This window comes from Molothrus aeneus, chromosome 18 (assembly GCF_037042795.1).
Source record: "Molothrus aeneus isolate 106 chromosome 18, BPBGC_Maene_1.0, whole genome shotgun sequence".
Classification (NCBI taxonomy): domain Eukaryota; kingdom Metazoa; phylum Chordata; class Aves; order Passeriformes; family Icteridae; genus Molothrus; species Molothrus aeneus.
In genome coordinates this window covers 10,980,485-11,002,825 of record NC_089663.1, presented here as the reverse complement: position 1 = coordinate 11,002,825, position 22,341 = coordinate 10,980,485, and the positions used below count along the sequence as shown (strand labels likewise).

At 44.7% G+C, this 22,341-nt stretch overlaps 1 protein-coding gene across 3 annotated transcripts in view; it reads right to left on the bottom strand.

Annotated features, from left to right (window-relative positions):
* Positions 1–22,341, bottom strand: part of CLIP1 (CAP-Gly domain containing linker protein 1) — a 59,639-nt gene that overhangs the window by 4,223 nt on the left and 33,075 nt on the right. Inside the window, exons 10-23 of one of the 3 annotated variants that reach the window (XM_066562148.1) lie at positions 21,892–21,996; positions 19,655–20,599; positions 18,397–18,513; positions 17,466–17,523; positions 17,150–17,233; positions 16,413–16,569; positions 15,687–15,852; positions 15,388–15,603; positions 12,106–14,337; positions 10,839–10,976; positions 9,597–9,703; positions 6,882–7,005; positions 2,975–3,027; positions 875–895 (exon numbers count right to left, since the gene is read on the bottom strand). In XM_066562148.1, coding sequence (XP_066418245.1) covers positions 875–895; positions 2,975–3,027; positions 6,882–7,005; positions 9,597–9,703; positions 10,839–10,976; positions 12,106–14,337; positions 15,388–15,603; positions 15,687–15,852; positions 16,413–16,569; positions 17,150–17,233; positions 17,466–17,523; positions 18,397–18,513; positions 19,655–20,599; positions 21,892–21,996 — 4,523 coding nt within the window. The remainder of the gene's footprint in view (positions 1–874; positions 896–2,974; positions 3,028–6,881; positions 7,006–9,596; positions 9,704–10,838; positions 10,977–12,105; positions 14,338–15,387; positions 15,604–15,686; positions 15,853–16,412; positions 16,570–17,149; positions 17,234–17,465; positions 17,524–18,396; positions 18,514–19,654; positions 20,600–21,891; positions 21,997–22,341) is intronic. The other 2 variants (XR_010784698.1, XR_010784699.1) reach the window with 2 other exon arrangements.

Genomic DNA, 22,341 nt, shown 5'->3' with positions numbered 1-22,341 from the left:
TGCACCCGAGTTCTCCCGAGCGTTCCCGAGCTGCGCATGCGGCTGGGGAAGGGCAGATGGAACCCCAGTGACTCAGCCCATGCTCAAGAGCTTGTGATTCAGCCAATGTTTCCACTTGGTCAGATCTTCATGGAGAGATCAGGACCAAACAGATGCTTTTGGCACAAATGTGGTGAATTTGCCATTTGTTGGGCTCGGCTTCAACCAGCACAACGCTGAGGTGGTTGAAAAAGGCAAACAGGGTGTAAGGATAGAAATAAAATATTTACAGACTCAGTACAGGAGCCTCGAATGCTAAAACACAAGGGGAGAGAAAGGAGAGAAGAAAAGAGGAGAGAAAACAGGAGGGGAAGAAGGTCCCTGTGCTGGAGCTTCGGGTTTTCTTTCCCTGGACAGTCTCTCCAGGAGCTGCTCCAGTGGGGGACCCAAAGATGCTGGACCTGGAGGAGCTCCAACCAAGGAAGGTGCTGAGCCCCAAGTGTGGATCACTCCCAGGTCACTTCCAGGCAGAGCCTGTGTGGAGTCACACACAGGGAATGGGAAATAACTGCACTGGGGGAGCTTGCAAGGAAAATCTTGTGGAAACTATTTTATTGAAAAAAAAATTGATTTAGTGAACTTAAACTCTTTTCCTGCCAATTCAAGTTCAAAACATCTGCTTACCAGCAGGGGGGAAATCAAAACAATAAAAATTACTTTTTAATTTAAATGCCATTTAAAAGCTTCACTTTCTTGAGAAGCTTAAACCATATTTTGAACAGTGTGTGGAAGGTGTGGGAGAAAGGGTTTTTTTTTGATTTAGCATTAGGAAAAAAAATCACCCAGATTCTTCCCTTACTACAAAAATAAGAAATTCTAAGAATGAAGCAAATACCTTAAAGTGCTACTGGGTAAGCTTTAAAAATGCAAGATAACAAGAACCACATGTTAGAAACATGGAGTACAAATGCAAAATACTTTAAGGAAGAACAATATTTGCACCAAGGGCCTTTTCTGTTTTGGTAAAAAATATATAGACCTTTTTTTTATTTTATATATATATATAGAGAGAGAGAGAGAGAGAGCTGAGTGTTTTACAAAACAAAAGCAAGACACCAAGGGACAAAGGCAGCCAAAATATGTACAACAACTTTACTAAAAAAAAAAAAAAAATTATTTATTGTAACGTGGATAGACTTTCTTGAGTCTTACCATTAAAGACACACAGATATAGCAAGGGAAGCAAGGGCAGGAAAGGGAAGAGAGAGGAATGAGATGAGTATCCATAAACAGCGAAGCTCAAAGACAGTCAGACAGCAACCCACACTGAACCCCAGAGCTGAGCCACACAGAGCCCCCAGCACCATCCACACCAAACTGCTGGCACTCCCAGCTGGAGCACTGCACACAGGGGGTGCCAAAACTGAGGGGGAGAATTCCTGGGGGTGGAAGGAAGGTGAGAAAACCACCCCTAGAGATTTGACCTAATTGAAACACAAAGATGGCTCTTGTTCAGCAGCTCGAATTCTTAAGGCAAAAGGAGGAAATTATCATCTTCCCATCACCAAATTCTGTGGATTTTGGGAATTCAGAGACTTTTCTCATTATTTTTACTTAATTAGCTCTTTATTCAGCCAAACCTTTTTCATTAGCACTGATGCCACATGTTGACACGTTCTGAGCCCCAGTGCCTGCAGTTTGCCTCAGCCAGGCTCTTCCTGTTGCTCATTTTCTCTTCTATTGCAGTTTATTCAACACTGCTGAGCAATGTCATTAAGCCAGTCACAGACTGGGGCACCTCAGTGTAACCAACTGAAGGTAAAGTCAAGGTAAAATTCACTTCACTGATTTAATTACTGTCTGAATTATTTCAGGCAGCTCACCCAGAGTCAAACAGGAGAAGGAAGATCAGAGCCACACGTTCCTCTGCAGAACTTACAAAGAGTTTGTCTTTGAAAATGTTCTCTGTGAAACAGAACAGCTGAAAGTACTGAATGACTTGGTGCCCACTCCCTCCTTCCTCTCCTCAAGTGACTTCCAGGAGTTACACTACTGAAAACATTCTCAAACCTGTTCAGTAACAGGCTGGTGATGCAGCTCATGGGGCTGCCTAAAGCTGGAGGTTCAGCTGATCCAGCTCTGACATTCCCTGGGGAACACCCCATGTGCCTGCTGGCCTTTGGAACCACCCCCCAGAGAACAGAGTGTCAGGGAATGACGAGCAGAGGAACAGTGATAATACTGAGTGGCCAAGGATGTGCATAAACACCCAAAAGCCACTCACTGTTCTTTGTTGTGGCCATTATAAATCCAGGAAATTCAGCAGGGTTGGTTTGTTTTTCCTGGAACAGCTGAGGTGTCGTGGGGAGCTGTGTTGTTCTCTAAGGATTTATGGAACTGCTTTTGGAAAGCCCCATCTCCCTCCAGGCACAGGGGCCAATCAGCTTCCCAAGCACACGCTGCAGACACTCACACTGGTGACCTGGGGCCTTTCCCTGAACAGCAGTTTACAAAGGGATGCCCCAGACACCCAGGACAAATGTCCTGGCATTGAGCAGCAGTGCTGAATGAACTGCAATAACCCACAAGGAACGCACAGCCTGAAACCATGAGAGCAGCAAGTGCTCAGTAACTTTTCCTTCCTTTTCCCTTTCCCTCTGATAACCCCCCTCAGCTTCACTGTATTGTCCATTATTTGTCAGGAGCTCACCAGGTCAGATCTGTGCACACACATTTTATCAGACTGAGGGACAATCCAACATTCCAGAGCACACTAAAACCAAACATTAAACTGGTCACTGCAAATAAGAATTACCACAATGTGGGAGGTGTGGAACTAAAGCAAATGTGGATGCTTCCATCTCTAATCCAAAGAGTGCAACAACTCAGCATTTTTCACCATGACACAACAGAAAAGAACAGCTCTTGGCAGTGTTTCTGTGTTCCATTTCTCTAGGACTGTGGGGTTAAACACACATCAGCAGGAACAACTTACCTCTTTTTCATCTCTAATAACTGGTTATTGAGTACTGATCTCTCCTCTTCCAGCTAAAACACAAGTACAGACAGACTCCAGTTAATACACCACAGATTGTTTCCTTGGTGTGATATATCAGAGCATCATTATCATAAAAGAGACGTGGGAGAGGCTGCAGAGCCCCCAGGTCCTCAAAGCAGCAGATTTTCTACTGGCACAGCACCTGCACCCAAACACAAACTGCTCAGTGACCAAACCTCAGCTAGTGAGGGCCTGGAGGTGCTTTGTGAGCATTTCCATGTCCTGTGCACACAGCAGAGGTGAGACCAGTGCTAAAGGACATTCCCAGGCCCCCCCAAGAACCCTCTGTGTCCCTGGCCATGGCTTCCAGCCCAGCCCTGGGGAATTGCTGGGTGTGCTGTGCTGATCATTGCACCACTGCCCCGGATTTGTTACTGCCCCTCTGTTACTCAGAGATGAATTATTGATCCCAAAGCTGCTGCCTGGTGTTTGTTACCACATCCTGAACCTGCAACTCAGTGAGGCCACTCTTAAAACCTGCAAAGCCTTCAGCTGAAATTATTGCTGTTGGTTCTTGGGTCTAAACTGGGCTAGGAAATGCAAAGCAACAGAAAGGCCCAACACAGAAACACTGGGGCAAGTGATCTTCTGGAATGGTTTAGAAAATAAGTCTTTTTCAGGCAAATTAATTATTTTTCACCAACTCCTCCTTCCTTCTTATTCAAAGGCCAAAGCCAGCAATTACTGCTCTGAGAACTGTCTGTACCAGCACTCCCTGAGCACAGGCTCCAGGGGGATTTCACAACTGCCAGGGTTCATCCTCAAGGTCAGCAACACATACATTTATAATGGCAACCCCAGAGCCCTGACAACAGCTCCTGTCCCTGACACAGGGAATTCTTTCAGCATTTGCAGATCCTGAGGTTCAGCACAGAAGGTGTTAAACACGTTTCCTTGAGCAGGCAGGGTGTCTGCCAGCCCCCAGCTCTCAGCTAAATGCAGCTCCCTGAGAGCAGCCATCTCCTCCACATTTCCTGACAAGTTACCTTCTCCTTCCCTGTGCTGCAGTGCTGCTAAACCCTCCAGGTCTGGGATTAACCAGGATTAATCACACAACTTTATTGATACAAAAAATAGATACTAGAAGGGTGTAGAGAGTTTTCTATAAATAATTCTTAAAGCAAATCAAGATGTGTCTCTCAAGGCAAGTGCCCACTGTGGGAGAGCAGAGCATCAAGGCACTATTGGGGTATGGCCCAGTTTGTCCTGCAGGTCAAACTCAGTCAAAACCCAGTTCCACCAGCAGCACCAGAGCAGCCCCTGATTCCCAGTTTCTGTCTGGTTCCCTGCCCAGAGGCAGCCTGTGTGAACTCCTGACATCTGTACAGGCTGCTGAAAGAAAGGGACAAATATGACAAGTCTGAGAAATGGGACTCCAGGGAGCTGCAGCTTCTCCAGAGCCCCAGTCTGACCCCTGGGTTCCAGGCCCTCTCCTCCAGCAGATTTCCTGAGTGAGGGCACTCAGCTCCTGCCCATCACACTTCCCTGCTGGCTTTTTGGATTCCTTGTCCTCTGCCAGCACTGGCATTTCTCTACAGTCACACTCAGCACCCTCAGAGCAGACCTTGCACACTGTTAATAAAAGATGGGCCAGGTGAGCTGCTGGGTATTTTTACACCTTCTCCAATGAAGTCCAAATGCCTGAGCAGGTCTGAGGCTCCCAAAATGCCACAACAAATAATCTGAGGCCAGCAAAGTTGCCCGAGCTCAGTATCTATCTGAATGTGACTCTTTAACTAATTACAATCAGCTAATTATTAATGGATCAATACAGATAAGCTCCAGCAGCATCTTTGGCATGAGACACTTTAACCTTTAGATGTCCAGATAAATCATTCATGACACAGAATTCATTAAACTTGCAAAGTGTGTCACAAGCAGCCACAGATTGTCTAACCCAGTTGACAACACACTTGTTAGAATTTATGTGGTTACCACAGCAACAGCTCAAAATTCCCAATCCTGTGTGTGCCCTTCCTGATGCATTTCACAGGTACCTGCACAGACCCTGCAGCCTGCACAGCTCTGCTGTGCTCTGCTTTCCTCCCCACTGCCCAGATTGCTGTGGGAAACCCTTCACTGCCACCATGGACACTCCAAAATCTCCTGGAGGAATCTTTGTGGTGACATTTTTGCTGAACCCAGGGAGCCCAAAGCCTGTGGCCACTGAGCATGGTGTGACAGCAGAGGGGAGGTGTTGGATACCAAAGGCCTCTCCCAGGATTTTGGGAGGCTGAGCTGTTCACCAGATCTCAGAGCCCAAATGCAACGTTTGGGAACTGCAACAGGCAGCGTTCCCACATTCCCCAGCTTCAGATCCCATGTTCCAGAAGGGGACACAGTGCAACACAAAGGGCTGGAGAAGGCAAGCGGGCTGTGCAGCCAAGCTCCAGCAGCTCCTCCAGGCCCTTGCTCTTGGAGCCACCTCCTCATGGGCAGGACAGGCTGAGCTGAGACAATTCCAGTTTGTGAGGTGCTGGATGCATCCCTGTGCATCCCCCATTCCCACACTACAGCTGTGTGTCCTGGCAGGGACAGGGATCCCTGCTGACAGACCCACAGCCAGCAGGGTGCACACAGCAGGAATCCTCCCCGAGGGCAGCTGCAAACAGGGGAGGTCACAGAGGGAGCGCAGGGACACAGCCAGCCCATGGCTCAGGGTCCCCTCCCTCGGGGCCACTCCGGGTGACAAAATGCAGGAAGATTTGACCAATGCTGCCCAATCCTTCTGGAGTTACAACTCTCCCTGAAAATAACAGGTTGCCTCAAGGACTCTGAAATAATTTAGGAAAGCCTGTGGGAGTGGGGAGCAGCTCCCACTGGCTGTTTGGGATGTGCCCTCCCCACCGTGCTCCTCAGATGGGGAATGAGTCAGTGCTGAGCCCACACGTCTGGGACTCTGCTCCTCACCTCCAAAGGCTCCTGAGGACCAAGGAGCCTGAGCATTACTCCTGCCAGCAGCTAAAGGGATTTACAAACTAGCCAGGGATGCAGTCACCCATCCTCAGGACTTCCAAACAGGATCCTTGGGGAAAAATCAGCTCTTGGCTTTAAAAATATTGAGCCTGTTGCAGGGTGGAAGAGTCTGTGCCCTGTCACGGGGAACAGGATCCCCTCCCTGCACAGGAGCTCTCTCAGAAAGGCAGGACACAAACCTCAGTCTCTGACATCCCTGCTTTTGGATCTTTTGGATGCAATCTTCCACAGATTCCTTCACAGCGTGCCTGTCACTGGAACTGCTTCACAAGAACTAAACCCTCCACATTAGGGGCTGTAAATCTGTTTTATCTTTTGGCAAGTACCACTGACACAAGCTGAGTAACTTGCCCATATTTTAGGATTCCAACAACGTGTTCAGATGTAACAGTAAAAAGTAAAAAGAATTAAGTACCACCAGAAAAATCCCTTGCAGGGGTTCTGTTCCCTGGACCCACGGCCTGGCTGCAGCACTGTGTGAAGTTTGAGCAGACACAAGTCCAACCAACCAGTTTTACACAGTATTCTGAAATGCATCCTAAATCCTCTTTGTTTTCAGTGGGGAGAGCAGGAATAAGAATTAAAGAACTACATTTCCTTAGTGGTGGTGGATGGACATTTCCACAGTTGTGTAACAAAATCACTCCCGACAGAAATAGCAACTCTCTGTTAATACACTTGGCTAAAGCACGTTTCATTTCTGCTCATTCCCAAGCCTTCCCAAGTACCCTTCCCGGGTTATGTAACCTTCTGTCAGCCTGCACTTCCAACCTCCCCGTGCAGGTGGCTTCCACATTTATTCCTGAACACTCCCAGCACCTCAGCTCCTTTCCAGCCGGGCTCCCCCCGCCCGCGGCGGCCGCTCTACCTTGTGGTGGTGGCTCGAGACCTCGTCCCTGCTCCTGCCCAGCTCCTCGGCCAGTTTCACGTTCTCCTCCTGCAGAGCCTCGAGCTGCTGGGACTTGTGAGCCGCTGCCAGCTTGAGCGCCTCGCTGCGAGCACACAGAGAGCATCGTTACCATGGGAACCGGAGAGGCGAGGGAAAACCGGGGGAGAGAGGCGGCTTCACAGCTCGGAAAAATCCCAACTCCAGCGGGGTCACGGGGCTGGGGATCGGCAACAGCCGTGCCAACGCCGGGGACACCGCGGGGACGGGGTGAACCCTGCCAGGGCTCCAGGTACTCGGGAATTCCCACGGCTGGGATTTGGGCAGGGCAGCGGCTGCAGCCTGGGCTGCTCGCTGAAGGGAACTCTGCAGCCAGAGGTAAAACAGAATTGCTTAAAGGCATAAAAGAAGAAAGAAAACTCGGAAAAAAGGCAACAACAACAAAAAAAAACCAGCTTTGAGCTCCACTTATTTAACTACTCCCTATCAGCTCTGACATCCAAAAGTGCAGGACCACAGGAAGCAAAACCTGATCTATTCCATTATTTTAACAGACACAAAACTGCAAATGAGACGAAACCAAAGCTGAAGGAAAAAAGGCTTTGCAGCTTTCATCAGCCTGTGTTGCTACTAATGAGTATAGTTCCCTTAAAATACATTCATTTGCAACAAATCTTTAAAAACATTTAGCATGCTGGCTGTAACATGAGTGACTAACAAAAAATCTTTAAGATTTGTCATCTTTCAAAAAGTACAAAAGATACCCTTAATTTCACTGAATAGTAATCTTTATTACTCTTTTGTTTTTTAAAAAAGGAGATGCAGTACTCCTGTGTGCCAATACTACAGACTTGACTGGAATATTAAAAATACTTTTATAACTGTGGGAAGTAGAAGAACCCTTACGTCAGAAACTTATTCAAGCACTCCAAAATACAAGGATCTGTTGGCATATTTAGGCAAAAGTCTGATTTTAGTTCAGCATCTCACGAGACTCTGATTTTTCCTTTTACCTGGTCTCACCTTGGCAAATGCCCACCCTGATCCCCTGGACTGGAGCAAGCTGCTCCCAGCTCTCAGTGACTCCTGCTGGGCAGGAACACACCTATTTCCAGCCCTGCTTCCTTGCTGAGGTGCAGCACTAACCCCTCCTCCTCTTTCTTCTGGCATTAAGGCACAGATTATTTATGGTGTTAAAAAAACCCCACACCCAGTACTGGGGTCACTGAAATGCTCCCGTGTTTGTTGGGAATTCCTGGGCAAGGAGTTCCCAAGGGATGGCCCTGGGAGCAGCCTCAGGCACTGCAGCTTCCCCTCAGCCTTTCCCAAAGGACCCCCTGGCCCTGTCCCACCCCCTGCTCCAAGGGCACCACATTCCCTCTGCCCTCCTCACCTCTCACAGCTCCCCCTGAGCTCTGCTCTCTGCTGCTCAGCAATCCCTGGCACCAAGCTAATCCTTACTGTCACTAAAACAGGGCAACACACAAAACAACCAGCAAAGATCAATTAAAAACTACACAGGCTTCCCTTTGTCCCCAAGGTCTCAGCTCTGATGATCACAGGCCACATTCAATCTAAGAAATAACAGCATTAACCCCCTCAGAGTGATCAGGGTCCTGAGGACACCTGGTGGGGCTGGAGATTTTCAAGGCAGCATCTCCTATAAATAATTCCTGCCTGGTAAATTACAGCCCAGTATCTGCTGCCTTTCCCCAGGACCAGAGCAGACATTTCCTGTGTCATGTCCCACGAGCACAGGCAGGAGTTGCTCCTGGAAGGAAATCCTGCCTTTCTCAAAGGGGTCTGTGCAGGTTTTCCAAAGCCACAGCCAGACACTGAATTCTGTGAGCTGGTGGCCCCTGTGCCCTGGTGTCACCACAGAGCTGTCACAAAATGACAGATGGAACTCCAATAATATTAATATAATATTAATTAGTCAGAGCTGCTCTTAAGCTGTCAGCAAGATTCCAGCTCAAGCTCCATGAGCCAAGCAATTCCCTGGGAGCACAGGTGGAAGTGGTTTGTGATTTAATGCAGGGCACCTCTGAGAGCTGGGGATGTGCAGCCCCTGCAGGGCAGCAGGAACTGGGATCTTTATTCCCTGTGGCACAGCAGCAGCTTTGCTGCAATGAGATTCCACAGGGCAAATTTCATGGTTCCAAATGCTTTCAGTTCATTTGCCTGTGGCCAGTGGTACACATTGTCAAATGTTGGTTTTCAATGAAGCAGCTCAAATAAAGAACAATTAACTCAAGTTTTATATCCCATGTACAGGATTTGGTTTACACCATTTAGGAAATAAATACACAAAAATAAACTTCAGAAAGCCATCAATGAAAAAATAAAAGCAGAGCCAAGTTTCTATGAGCAAAGCCACCTAAAACTCCAAGTGTACTTGTAATTAAATCAGAATTCTCTTCTAATAAAGATTTTAATATTATCTCGTGCCCTTGGGTGGCAGAACCCTCCAACAAACAAATTGTTTCAAACTATTATCCAAGGATTTCTTTAATTCCCTTCAGCAATTTAGTAGCAACATTCTCATGTCAAGTTTTGCACAAGCCAAACATTTGGCAGACAATTTTGACCCAATATCTGCTTTATAAGTCAGGATACCAGAAAGTTGCTGAAAGACAATTAAAAAAAAAAGGTAAATGTACCCACAAAAACGAACAGATTTAACAGTGAAATACTTACAATTCCTTTTTAAGTTCTTCCACTTTCTTGTTCTCCAGATTTAGAAGCTCTTTTGACTTATTAAGTTCCTCTTCGTTTTTCAGGTTGTTTTGTTTAAGCATGTCCAACTTAAAGAGGAGAAAAACCCTCATTACATCAATGAAATCACACAGTTCTCAGGAAACAGCCCTCAGCCAAATGGAGGCTTGAGCTCTTCCATTTTCTATCTTTTATATCTATCTATCTATCTATCTATCTATCTATCTATCTATCTATCTATCTATCTATCTATACATCTTTAGCCCCTAAATTAACCCAGACCCAGCCTGTCTGGACTGATGAGTTTGTCCAACAGCAGCTGTTACAAGACCTCTACATTCAACCAGAGCAGCACAAAGAATTCCAAGCCCACTGGAGGGCAGTTTCCAGGAATGTGGGCTCAACACCCCAAGGTAAAGCCCAAGGCACCTCCATTAACTGCTGCAGCCCTCAGAGCATTATTTGGTTTTTAAATGCAGAGCTTGTTGCTAAAACCAGCTGTCCCCTTGATGTCTATTCCTCTAAGATAACTCATGAATTCTGCTTTTCCATACCTTATTTTCTGAGAGTCAGGAGGGCTGAATGCTGTGCCTGCACCCCAGGAAATGAATTCCTTGCAGAGATGTTGCTGCATGGGACAAAGTGCTGGGCACGGATTTCCTGAGCTCGTGTCCCCCACCAGCAGCTCATGGAGCTGATTTGTTTTCATGCACCACAGAGTGTATTTATTATTACATAACAGATAATCTGCAGCCATTCTCATGGCATTGCAGGACCCTGTGGATTTTTTTAATCCAGGAAGGGAACCCCTCCCACATGAACGTCACCAATTCTAATTCTGCACTGGCAGATCCCGCTGGAATCAGTGGGGGCAGCCCAGCTGCTCACCCCCAGAGCTCAGCCCCAGTGCTCTGGCAGTGCTGAACAGCCAAGGGCCAGGGCATCCTCCCCTTCCTCGGGCCCTGGAGCAGCCCAGAGTGGTGGGAAGACATGGACAGGACACAGACACCAAAGGGAACTGCTGCACCTCGGACTGACACAAAATACAAAATAACCGTGACCAGAAAACCACGTGCATTTTCCATCACTCTGTGCTCATCCAGTAATTTTTCACAGTGGGAAAACCACAGAATCTTCTCCTGCCTATCTCAATTCTCTACAATTCAACAGCTGCTCTCACAAAGCAGGCAAAACTTTTCACACATAAGCATTCAGTGTGATTACTTCATTCTGCAGCTTCTGGTTTGTCTGTCTTGAGTTCTCCAGAGAGGCCAAAGTTTCAATCTTTTCTTTGTGAATGGCATCCTTCTCCTTGGTCACCTGCTCCACTGCCTGGGAAACATCTTCTGCCAGTTTGGCCACCTGGACATAAAGGGAGGTGGGGAAAAAGCCCCAGTTATTCCCAACAGAACTCTGCCAGCAAAAGATCAACACCTCATGCACAGCTCCGTGGTTTGTCAGCTGCTTCCAGGTAAGTAAGTCTTAAACTAGGAATTTATTTTGCATTTTGGAGCTGCATAAAGTATAAAATGAACTGAGGATTCAGTTCCATGCAGATTATAACCCCATGCTCATGTCACATCTGAGCAATTTTAATTCCTGGATTTCTCACTAGCACCACTGTGATTGCCCTCACCTCTTTAGGCAGTAGTAATTCAACAGATATTCACTTCCAACAGCCTGGTGTATTTTCAGGAATATGGAATTACAAAACCTCAAATATTTGGAAAATAATGGAATTGGAGATAAAGCAAATTATTGCATTATTTCAGTGTTGTTCATTATGGCCTCATAAAGGAAATACTTCACAATGATATTAAAATACTTAGGCAGGTGTAATCTATAACATCTCCTGATTCCAATTTGCATTCAATGTGATTTTCTGGGCTTCAAGCCACACAAACTGAAAATCAAAGTATTTTATAAAGAATTTGTTGGTGGTGAATACAAAACACTTCTGTGAATAAAAAGAACCCCAGCATTCTCAACATCTTTCCCTTTCTCTCACACTGCTTTTATCCAATTTACAGAAGCAGCACATTCTTTCATGTTTTTGGAGTAACTCAGGTTGGTATTTTGCTGTAATTGCACATAAAATTACACAAAGATCCAATTTAAAACCTTATCTGTCACTACTTTAAATTTTATGTTGCAGAGTCCTTCACCAGAAGGAGCTGCTCAACGTCTCCTCCCAGATTCAGGGAACACAACTTCCTTTTATTCACAGTTTATGTTGTTTTCTTGCAACATTCAGCAACAATAGAGGTTTTTGTAGTTAAAAATATTTAAGAAAAAAAAAAAGTGTCTTTTAGACTCACAGTTGCAACTTGCAACAACCCCCAAGTGCCACACTGAGAGCCCACAAGTGCAGTGTGTTATGCAGCGCTGAGTGTGCAGGGAAGTGAGGGAAGTGCACACAGGACACCAGGATTAGTGCTCAGGATTAGTAGAACCAGCCCCAGACTTGACTTTAATCTATGAATTTCAATACCTCTGGTTTCTGTACTACTGCTTGGGCCTGGAGAGTCTCAATTTCTTTTACTTTCAAAATCAGATTTTTCATTTGCTCCTGCAGCATCTGATTTTGGCCCTGAGACTCCAACAATTTGCCTGACAGGTCACTGTTAGTTTGTTCTAAAAGTTTAACCTCCTCATAGAGTCTGTAATAATCCTGGAATAACATCCCCTTCTCCTTCACTAGTCCCTCCTGACTGAGGAGCAGATTTTTCTGCTCCTTCCTCAGGATCTCCAGCTCCTGAAGGTACTCAGTTCCCTCCTTCTCCATCAGCTCCATCTCGTGCTCCAGCACATCCATCTTCCTGGCGATGCCGCTGTGCACGCCGCGGAACTCGGCTGCTGTTCTGGACACGGAGGCAAAGTTACTCTTCAGTCTCTTCATGTTGGCAGTGACATGCTCCTTCTCTGCACAGATGACTTGTTCCTCTCTCATTATTTCCACCAGTTTCATTTCACATTTCTCTTTCTCCTCAATTAAAAGTGTTTTCTCAGCCAGAACTTTATTTTTCTCTCTCAGTTCTTCTAGCTCCTTCTCCAAGCAGCTGATATTCCTTTGAAGTTCTGTACGTCCCAACAAAAACGATTTCTCGTCCAGTTTTCGAGCTTCCTTTTCCAAGGTTAAGGATTCTTTCACAAGAGCAACCTCTTTGTCTAATTTCTGACACTCCTCCTGCAGCTCATCCCTCTCCCTGGTCAGCATTTCCCTGGCAAAGGAGCAGGTGTCCAAGGAAGACGACAGGACCTGCTTGGTGTGTGCTGCAGCTGCCAGCTCAGCTTCCAGTGCTCTTTTGGCATCCTGGGCCTTCTTCAGGAGGTTGGAAAGGTCACATTTACAGGCCATTAACTCTTGATTTTCTACAGTTTTCTTACTGAGTTCTCCCTTCAGGGCTTCAATGGAATTCCGGAGTGTGGCATTCTCTTCAGCCAGAGCATTCCTGGACAAGAGGTCCAGCTCACGTTCTCTCTTCAGATCAGAAACTGCCTTTGCACAAGACTCGTTTTCATCAAGAAGCTCCAAGTATTTTGTCTCCAGTTCCTTCCTCTCTTGGAGAAGAGCCTCATTGTGCTTTTCAAACTGCAACAACTTCTGAAGGACAGATTCCTTCTCCAAGGTCAGCTTGTTCATTTTCTCAGTGCAGATTCTCTCACAAAGCTCAGCATATGCTGGGGCCTCCAGAAGCCTCTCAGCAGTTGCCTTATTTTCATTGAGAAATTGCTCCCTTTCAGCCAAAAGCCTTTGCTCTGATGAGGAAAGAGCCTCTTTCTCTTGATGTAAGTGATTACATTCCAAACTGAGTGTGTCTCTTGAGGCTTTCATTTCCTCCAGGAGACAAGTGAGGCTCTCGAGGGAATTCTGCAGCTCCTTGGAGTCTTTCATCGCTTTGGTGAGCTGGGTTTGCATCTCCTCCTCTCTCACTTTTAACACTTGGTTTTCACTGACTGCCTGCTCTAAACTCACTTGCAGCTTTTCTGTGCCTTTGAGGAGCATCTCCTTCTCTTCCTGCAGGCCTGTCAAGACCCTGCCCAGCTCCTCTTCCAGGGCTTTGTGTCTGTCTTGAAGAGCCAAGAGCTCCCCTAGGGCTGACACTCTCTCTGCAGCCAGAGCTGACACTTGTTGCTGGAGCTCCCTTTGGTCTCTGGCCAAGGCCTCACAAGAACTTCCCAGCTTCTGGATAACATCATCTTTGTCTTTCAGAACTGCATCTTTCTCTTCCAAAAGTCTCTTCTGATAACTCTCCAGCTCTTCCCATTCTCTGACATGTTTCTGACACGCCACATCCATGGCATCTTTGCTGGCCTGAAGTTCCTCCAGCTTTTGGAACAAGGTTAACTCCAAGGACTGGAGAGCCTCGTTTTCCTGAGCTGCCTTCAGCAGCTTTGCCTGCACTGCCTCGAGTTCAGAGAGTAATTTGCTTTTCTCAGAAGCCAACGTTCCCTTTTCTGTGCTCTCCTGCCGGCTTTTGGCCTCAGCTTCTTCCTTCTGCTTTAGGATTCTTTTATTTTCTGCCTTCAGTTCTTCTTGGTCTTGTTGCATTAACGAAATCTTTGATTCCAATTCTTTAAGTTTTGATAACAAGGGACCTCTCTCTAATTTTAAAGTATTCCCCTCCTGTGCCAAAGTCTCTTTTTCTGATATCAAAGCCCTCATCTTGTCTGACATTTGTTCGATTTCTTTTCTGGATGAGGCTAACACAGAGCTTAAGGACTAAAGAAATAAAGTCGGGGAGAAGGGAAAACAAAAATCAAGTCAAGCAGACAAATGAGAAATGTGCTTTAAGGGCAAATAGAGCAACTTAATTTAAGTTTTAAAAGTGTATACACTGACACACAGTGCCTGCTTGAACTCAACTGCTGGCAGACACCCCTGTTACATTACAGAACACGCATCGTCCACAGGAGGTTTTTAGTGGCTAAATAATATTAAAAGTATCATGGTTTAAAGGTTCCTCCATCCAAAATTTCATGTAATTTCTAAAAGTACTCTCAATGAATTGACTGACTGTAAATTGTTCAAAAGAAGAGCCACAGAATGATTTCATGAGACTCTATGTGAATTAAAATGCAAGGAGTGCTATTAGAAACTGACTTCCAATTCTCAGCTTCACCTCCTCATGATTTTCTCAAAAATATGTTGTCATGATCCCTTTAATTTTATCCCTTTAATTCAAAACACCACAGCAGTGCTGTCAATATTGTGTGTCAATTTATACACTAAGTAATTTGCTAAATCAAACAGCAAAGATTATAGCAAATAATTGCTGAGGCATGAAAGCAAGCAGTAAAGTCAAAGAAACGGGAGGAAAAATTAAAATTGCTAAAGTCAAGCTACACACGGAATAGCTGCAGATCATACTACAAAATGAAAGGTGTGTAGCACTTCTAAATGAAGCAGTTCACAATGCATCTTAAAATGCAAGCATATAAAAAACCAGGGAATGACATCTGGCTCCAGCTGGCTGTGCTGAGCCAGATCTAGGAACATAAAATGTTAACTGATATTAAAGAACTGAACATAAAATGTTAACTGATAATAAAGAACTGAACTGATCAACTCTTGTGTAACTGAGAACAGAACTAACAACCAGCTTGTCCTGTGGGCTTCTCCTCCCTAACCCATACCCACATACCCTGGGAAAGCTCAAAACAGAAAAACTACAAAAATCTGGCTATGAAAGCTTGAAGCAGAGAGAAAACGAGTCACTGAGACAGAAAATTTGAACTTTAAGTCCCTTGCAGAGTGACAAAAGCCACTTACTCTGGCCTGCTCTGCTTGTTTCTGCAGCTCCTCAGCCTGGGCCTCCAGCTCGCTGTTTTTCCTCTGAGCACTTTTCAGTGCCTCTTCTGCATCCTGCAGGTTCTGCTTAAACCCTTGGATATCTGCATCATGTTTAGCCACCAGCTCAGAAATTTCTTTTTCATGCTTTGCCTGAAGATCTTTGTACTCATGTTGGCTGCTCTCAATCTGCTTTTTCTGGTGGAAGATAAGAAACACAGTTCAAGCAGCAGTGGGACCATTTTTCTGCACAGTTTTAGTGCTTTTAAAATTGCTCTTACCATGTCTGTTAAATGGTCCTGCAGAGTTTTCAGTTCTGCTTGATGAATCTTGAGAGTTTCCTGCTGACTCTGCTCAGCTTTCTGGGCTGTCTGCTCCACGTTTTCCTCAAGCTGAGCAGCCTTTTCATTTGCTTTTGTGAGCTCGAGCTGTATTTGCTCCAACTGCCTGGAAAGACCAAAAGAAAGAACATCACTTTCTGCTGACAGCACCACAAGCACAGAGATGGAAGAGCCAAGATTGTGCTGGAGTTCTATATTCTGACCGAGCATTTAGAAAGAGATTTCATTGTTTAACAGACAGTGCTCTGCTAAACAGGGAAGGTCAATATTCCCCCCAGTATTGTACATACAATTTTTATTTGGGAAAACCCCCCCACATTTTCTCTCACAAAAATGTGACCCAAGTCTTTTATATATCTAAAAAACTGAGTTTATCAGGTAATCAAATAATCATGAAGCACAATCACAAAACAGTCTGGATTATTCAAGAGGTCATTTACTGTGGGCAATGAGAAGCACCTTATGTAAGAATTTTGGAATTATCAGTGTTGGATGCTCTTCAAACCACTCCCAGGGGACTGTTTTGATTGATTTAGTTTGCTAGAATAAGCTCACTTGTCAAATCAATGTGACACTCAGGAGCATCTTGTTCAGATATTTACAGAAAAATCAAATGAGAAGCCGGCAGTGTGGGAGTGGAGGTGTGATGTGACAGTGATCAAATACCTTTCTTTGAACCTCAGCTCATCGTTCATCCTTGTCAGCTGGGCAGAGCTGTCTCCTGATGACTTCATGATCTCTGCAATGTCATTTTCAAGTTTGGCTTTTGCTTCCATCAGCTGCTGCTCCCTCTCTTCTCGCTCCCTCAGCTTCCTCTCCATCTCTGAGCAAAACAAAGGTGGTTAAGCTGTAAATTCTAGAGGAAGGGTATGCAAAGAACAGCTGGAGAACTGTAAAGAACTAAAACCAGCAATACTGATGCTCCAGACCTCACAGATCAACCATTTAAAAAGAAAAATGATGATTGATTGAACTGGTAACTGCAGCAGAAGGTTAAGGACTCTTCAGCAAAGAGCAGCTGGACACGAGCCCTTTGTTTCAGAAGGGATTCCCTCCAGGCCATGAGATGTTGGTACAAGTTCTGCTGTCTCAGAGGGGAAGGAAGCAATGGAGGAAGAGACCTGCAGGTCTTGCAGGTGAAGTCACTCATCAGCTGCTCAGCACAGCAGCAGAAAATGAACAAGGAAGGGAGCACAGAGCTCCAGGGCAGGGCAGGCGCTGCCAGGGGCAGGGGCAGCCTTGGGGTCACTTCTCCCAGCAGGCAAGGTTTGCTTGAGGGCACAAATCCCCTGCACTGGCTCCACAGAGATCTAAAGGGATGGAAGGTACAGGAAAGCCTCCCACAGGCTCCAGAGCACCGAGCTGATGCCTTTCCAGAACATTCCACTTCATCCCTTCCTTACCAGTCAAACTAGACTTGAGCTGCTCCAGTTCTGAAGACATGAGTGCAAACTGCTCTTCTTTTTGGTTCAGCTTCTTCACCGTTTCTAGGCAAGTGAAATTTGGAAAACAAAGTTAGTAACTACTTGAATGCAGACAATTCTACCTACTTGCAAGGTATGTCACCCTTCAGAGAGGCTACAAATAATCCTGCCCTTTCCACAGCCCCTGAAACTGCTGGGACATCAGCTATGAGCTTCAAAGCGTTTAAAAAAGCCATTTTGTTGGCATTTCATTGCTGCAGCTTTTTAGTTCTCTGTTTATTTTAGCAGCACGTACCTTGCATAGCTTGTTGAACATTCTCTGCTTCATCAGCTGCACTAGTAAATTTTTCTTTCTGAAAAATTGATAAAGACTTAAGGTAAGGCTTGGTAGGAACAGAACAATTCAACCACTGAATTTGTATTTGGTATTTTTCATGTACAAATAGAACAATCTTTGCTCCTATCATAAACAGATCTCAAGTTTTTGAGTTACAGCTCAGCACAGATCTTCCCTTGCCTTGGCTGCAAGTCCCTCAACATTTCAAGCAACTTCTCCATCAGCTGCCAGATTCCAGGGTGGGAAACAAGAATTTGGGTTTTCTACCCCTGCTGCTCCCAGGCTGCACTGGGGACACCTGGGAGCCATCTCCTACCAGGCTTCTCCAGTTTTACCAGCAGGAATTGATGCCAGACAATGAAGAAAAGGGAGGATTTTCAGGAAGGCAAGTGAGGCTCTTCCACCAAGAATATTTACTATTGGCCATGGAAAGACCAAAATCCCACTGGTACTAATGGCAGTGTAGTTGCTCAGGGAAACCCCACCAAGAACACCCAAGTGTTTGGAAATGTATTTAAATGAGAAATGTCTTTTAAAACCATTTATAAGAAGCGTGTAGCAAGTATTAATTGGCACAACAGCTACAATAAAGGGCCATTAGTGTTCCTAAATTTAAACTGCTGCTGCTTTTGATTTGGTTTAATTTTATCTGCAATCCATAAATAGATGAGTTCTATTTAGACAAAACACCTGATAAAGCAGGACTGAGGTGAAATGCTCTTTTTATTCTGAGGAAGGTCCCATCAGCCATGAACCCTTCCCATTTTTTTCCTTGAGTAAAACACCTTTGGAAGGCTTTGCTCAGAGCTGATCCACAGACTTCCATGACACTCTCACCATGAAACCCAAAATCCAAAGAGTAAAGTCAAAATTTTGGGGTATTACTCACCAAAACTTGAAGTTCCTTTTCCAAAGAATCTTTAACTTGATTTACTGCACTCAAGTTTTTCTCAAAGTCAAGAAGCTTTTGCTCTTTGCCCTGCAGTTCTTTGGCCAGATTACTGGCCTAACAAAGGTGATGAAATGGAGTAAAATAAAATGAGAAACATGAAAGAAAAATTAGGAAAATTAAAAGGTGAATCTGAAAGAAATAACTGTAATATCAAAACACTCTAAGATGAAAAAGAAAAAAAAAAAAAGAAAAAACCATGATGGGTTAATTGAGTGAAGCTGATTTCCACTGATGACTGCATACATCACAGCACTAATTGCATCTTGGAATAGATTTGAAATCATTAAAATTTAGTTTTTCTGCCATTAATTGTGAATACATTATTTAATGACAGACATTTTTGGATACTATCACAATTTCAAAGCTTCAGCATTAGTTCAATCAGTGGTTTTGGTTCTTTATTGTTTTCATTCTTTGAACTGATTGATTTGTGCTTCAATTGGCTGATCAGATCAATACACACACACAGGGAGGGAATCTCTGTACCACACCCAGTGCAGAAATCCACTGTGGCCTCAAAAAAGAGTCAAAGGTAAAAATTTGGTATCTTGGAACCACCTGTGAAGAGTTTAGGGAAGCTTTTTCCAGTTATTTCCCCACTACTCTTGACTACCATCAGCTTTACAGAGGTTTCATCCAAACCCAAGGAAAATCCTGCACCAAGTTGCAGCCTGTGCCCCAAAGTGCTGGCAAACAGTGCCAAAAACATCCCTGCAGAGCCTTGGTCTAAAGAAAAGTTCTACCAGGATTTTCTGTGCCTTCTTTTATTTTAAAAGCCTCCCCCATCACCTTGTCAGAGGAGGGGAAAGGTAATGGAGGAAATGTTTCCCCACTGAGTCCCAAGTCCCCCTTGTCTATCCCCAAAGATTAAAGCCTTAGGGTGTGTGGACCCTTCTCCCAAACGAGCCAACAACTCTTCCATAGCAGGAAGATTTCAGCACAGACATGCCCAAATCTGCAGCAAGGAAGTGCAGAAGGAATTTTTTTTTCCTTTTGCTGATTGGTGCAGGTGGAGCAGCAAAACCTGTTGAGACAGGACCCAGTTACTGCTCCCTCTAAACCTCTTCAGATGGTCCCAAGATACACATTCACTAAAACTCCTTTTTTCTGTGATGTATTTCTTATGGCAGATTAAAAGGGTACAAATGTAAAATAAAAGCAAAAGCAAATGAAAAGGATGGATGTTGATACAAACCTGGCTAATTCCATCACCCTTTTCAGTCTCTAAAGTCTGAATTTGTTTCTCAGCTGCCTCAAGCTGCTTGCTAAGTTTCTCGATTTCCAATTTACCTTCAGAATTGGCTTTCTCAAGTGCAGCAAGGTCCAAAAGCTTTTCTTCAGCAGCTTTGATCTGTGGTGTAAGACTATCAATAACTTTGGTTTGTTCATTGTACTTGGCTTGCAGTACCTCTAGCTCCTTTACCTTTATCTCAGCTTCCTGCAATTTGTTTAAAGTGTCTTCCATTTCTACTAGGTGCTGATCTTCCACACTTTCCAGTTTGGTCTTCAGGCTTTCCAGGTTTTGCTCTTTCTCCTCCGTGACTGCCACCAGTTTTGCTTTCAGGGACTCGATCTCTTTCAAGTGCTGAGATCTCTCATTTTCCTGCTTCAGTTTTAGATTTGCCATTTCATTCTCATAGTCTAATTTCATCTTCTCAATCTGAGTCTTTAACTCAGCGAATTCTGCTGTCTGAGCCCCAACACCTTTGCTGAAAGAAACTTTCAGCTCTTCCATTGCTTGCTGATGGGAGGCAATTGCAGATTCCAGCTTGGACTTCCACAGCTCAATCACGTCAGAATTCTCCTTGTTGGCGTGGTCAAGCTTGCTTTTCAGGGATTCGTTTTCCTTTGCCATTCTCTCATTTGAAGCTGAAAGGGACTTGATCTCTTTCTGCAAGGCTTCCTCACTCAGGCCAAACTTCTCTTTCAGCGAGTTCATCTCGTTCTGGTGTTCTTTGCCAGCTGCTGCCATTTTTTCTTGCAAAGAGCTGATTTCTTGTAGCAGGGAGAGAGAAGTGTCCACGTCGTCGATGTGTTTGCTGGAATCCAGCCTCCCTCGGAGCTCAGCCACCTCCTTCACCCTCAGTGCCAGGTCCCTCTCCAGCTCCATGATCCGGGACTTTTCTGACACTGTGGCCACCTATGATCAACAGCATTTTAAGAAAAGAAGAATTATAAAATACACATTTCATACAAAGACACTCAGGCCTTGCTGAAAAGCTTCCACTGAGCGTTGCAAATTGCTTCAGAAAGGGAAAAATGTCCACAGTTCATGTGACAAACATCTTTTATTGTCTATAAATAAAGAATTTGCTAAAATTCGTTCTTCTGGTAGTTATCTAGAAATAATTTGCTAAAAAATTTCCAAGCCACCCTGATGGGTATTATCAATGATTAACAAAGTGTTCCTCAGAACCATTTCAAGGCAGACTGGAAAAGAATGGAGAACCTTGAGGTCTTTGTTGAAATAATTCCTTCCAAATTCATCTCACACCAGCTACAAGACTGTCAGAAATTGATAAACACATTTTGAACTGATAAATCCTGTGAAATCCCTTCTATATCTGCTTCTCTCTGAAAAAGTGTCCTGGCACTATCTGAGCTTTTCACTGACTGTTGGAGCAGTTTTTGCTACAGAAAAGCTCCCAGAATTAATTCTAATTAGGAAGTTACTGCTTTGACCTCCTGGAAAAGATATTACTTACCCACAGCTGCCCTTTAAAAGTACTTATTACACATTAAAATGTTGGTTTCATATTCATCCTGGGTTTTTTATTCATCCTACCTGACCTTCAAGAAAATCCCCATGTGTGAGTATGAGTATGTGTGTGTGTGTATATCTACTTCTCTTTAAGAATTGACATCTGCTGAACTTCTGACTTGGTACCAAGTATGTCAGTAATATTCTGACAGGCAGCAGTATTACTAATTACTGGGATAATCATTAAAAGATTATGTCATTGGTGGGAAAAAAGAGCTAAAAAGCCACTGCAAACTATGATTTAGCAAAGCAAATAGTGCAGCAGCTACTGAAGAGCTCAGAAACCAAGCCCCAAATACTCAGTTTGTGTTAAAAGGACTGGCACGTCCAATCTTAGTTCTTTTGGGTTTAATGAACTCTGCTAATTTTTAAAATGAGCTACTGAATGTGCCCTTCTGTCAGCTCATGATCCCATCCTGCTACTTTTGGATCCAAGGGTTACTTTGGCAGTGTGAAGACATCTTACCTGAGTTCTTGTACGAGTCACATGTCCAGGCACACACACACACCCCATGGAAGCTCAAAATTAATCCTAATTTTTTACAGTGTTGCAGCTCTGGCTACGGCAGGAGCAAGGACCTGTTCCAGCAGGTGTCACCCCCGGCACTGTGCCATCAGAAATCTTCCACAACACAGATCAGGCTCGTTATTCAAACAGGGAAAACCATTACCCTAGTGTCTTCTAACTCCCTCTGGAGTTTGTCAGCTTTGGTCTTTTCAAAGAGCAGGCTCTGTTCAAGCTCCTTAATGCGGGCATGCTCCAGTTTGGTCTGCGTCTGTTAGTGGAGAGGGAGAGGAAGAGAACACAACGGTGCCACCATCACATGCCAGCACAAGAGGAGGAGCCACATGCAGGCCGTGCTGCCAGAGCCTTCTAACAGGTGAGCAGAGAGGATGCAAGGGGGGGAAATGGACAGGAAAATGCTATGGATGAGGAGGATGGGCTGAAGGTGTGAATGGACGGGCGTGTAAAAATGAAATCAAATGTGTAAAATAAATAAATAAATAAATGAATGAACAGCAAACGGAGAAATGGGAACAAAAAAAAGTTTCATGCAGCTGAGTAGAAGTTATTTATCAGTACATGAAGTTTTCAGCACAAATTAGAATAGTTATGTCAA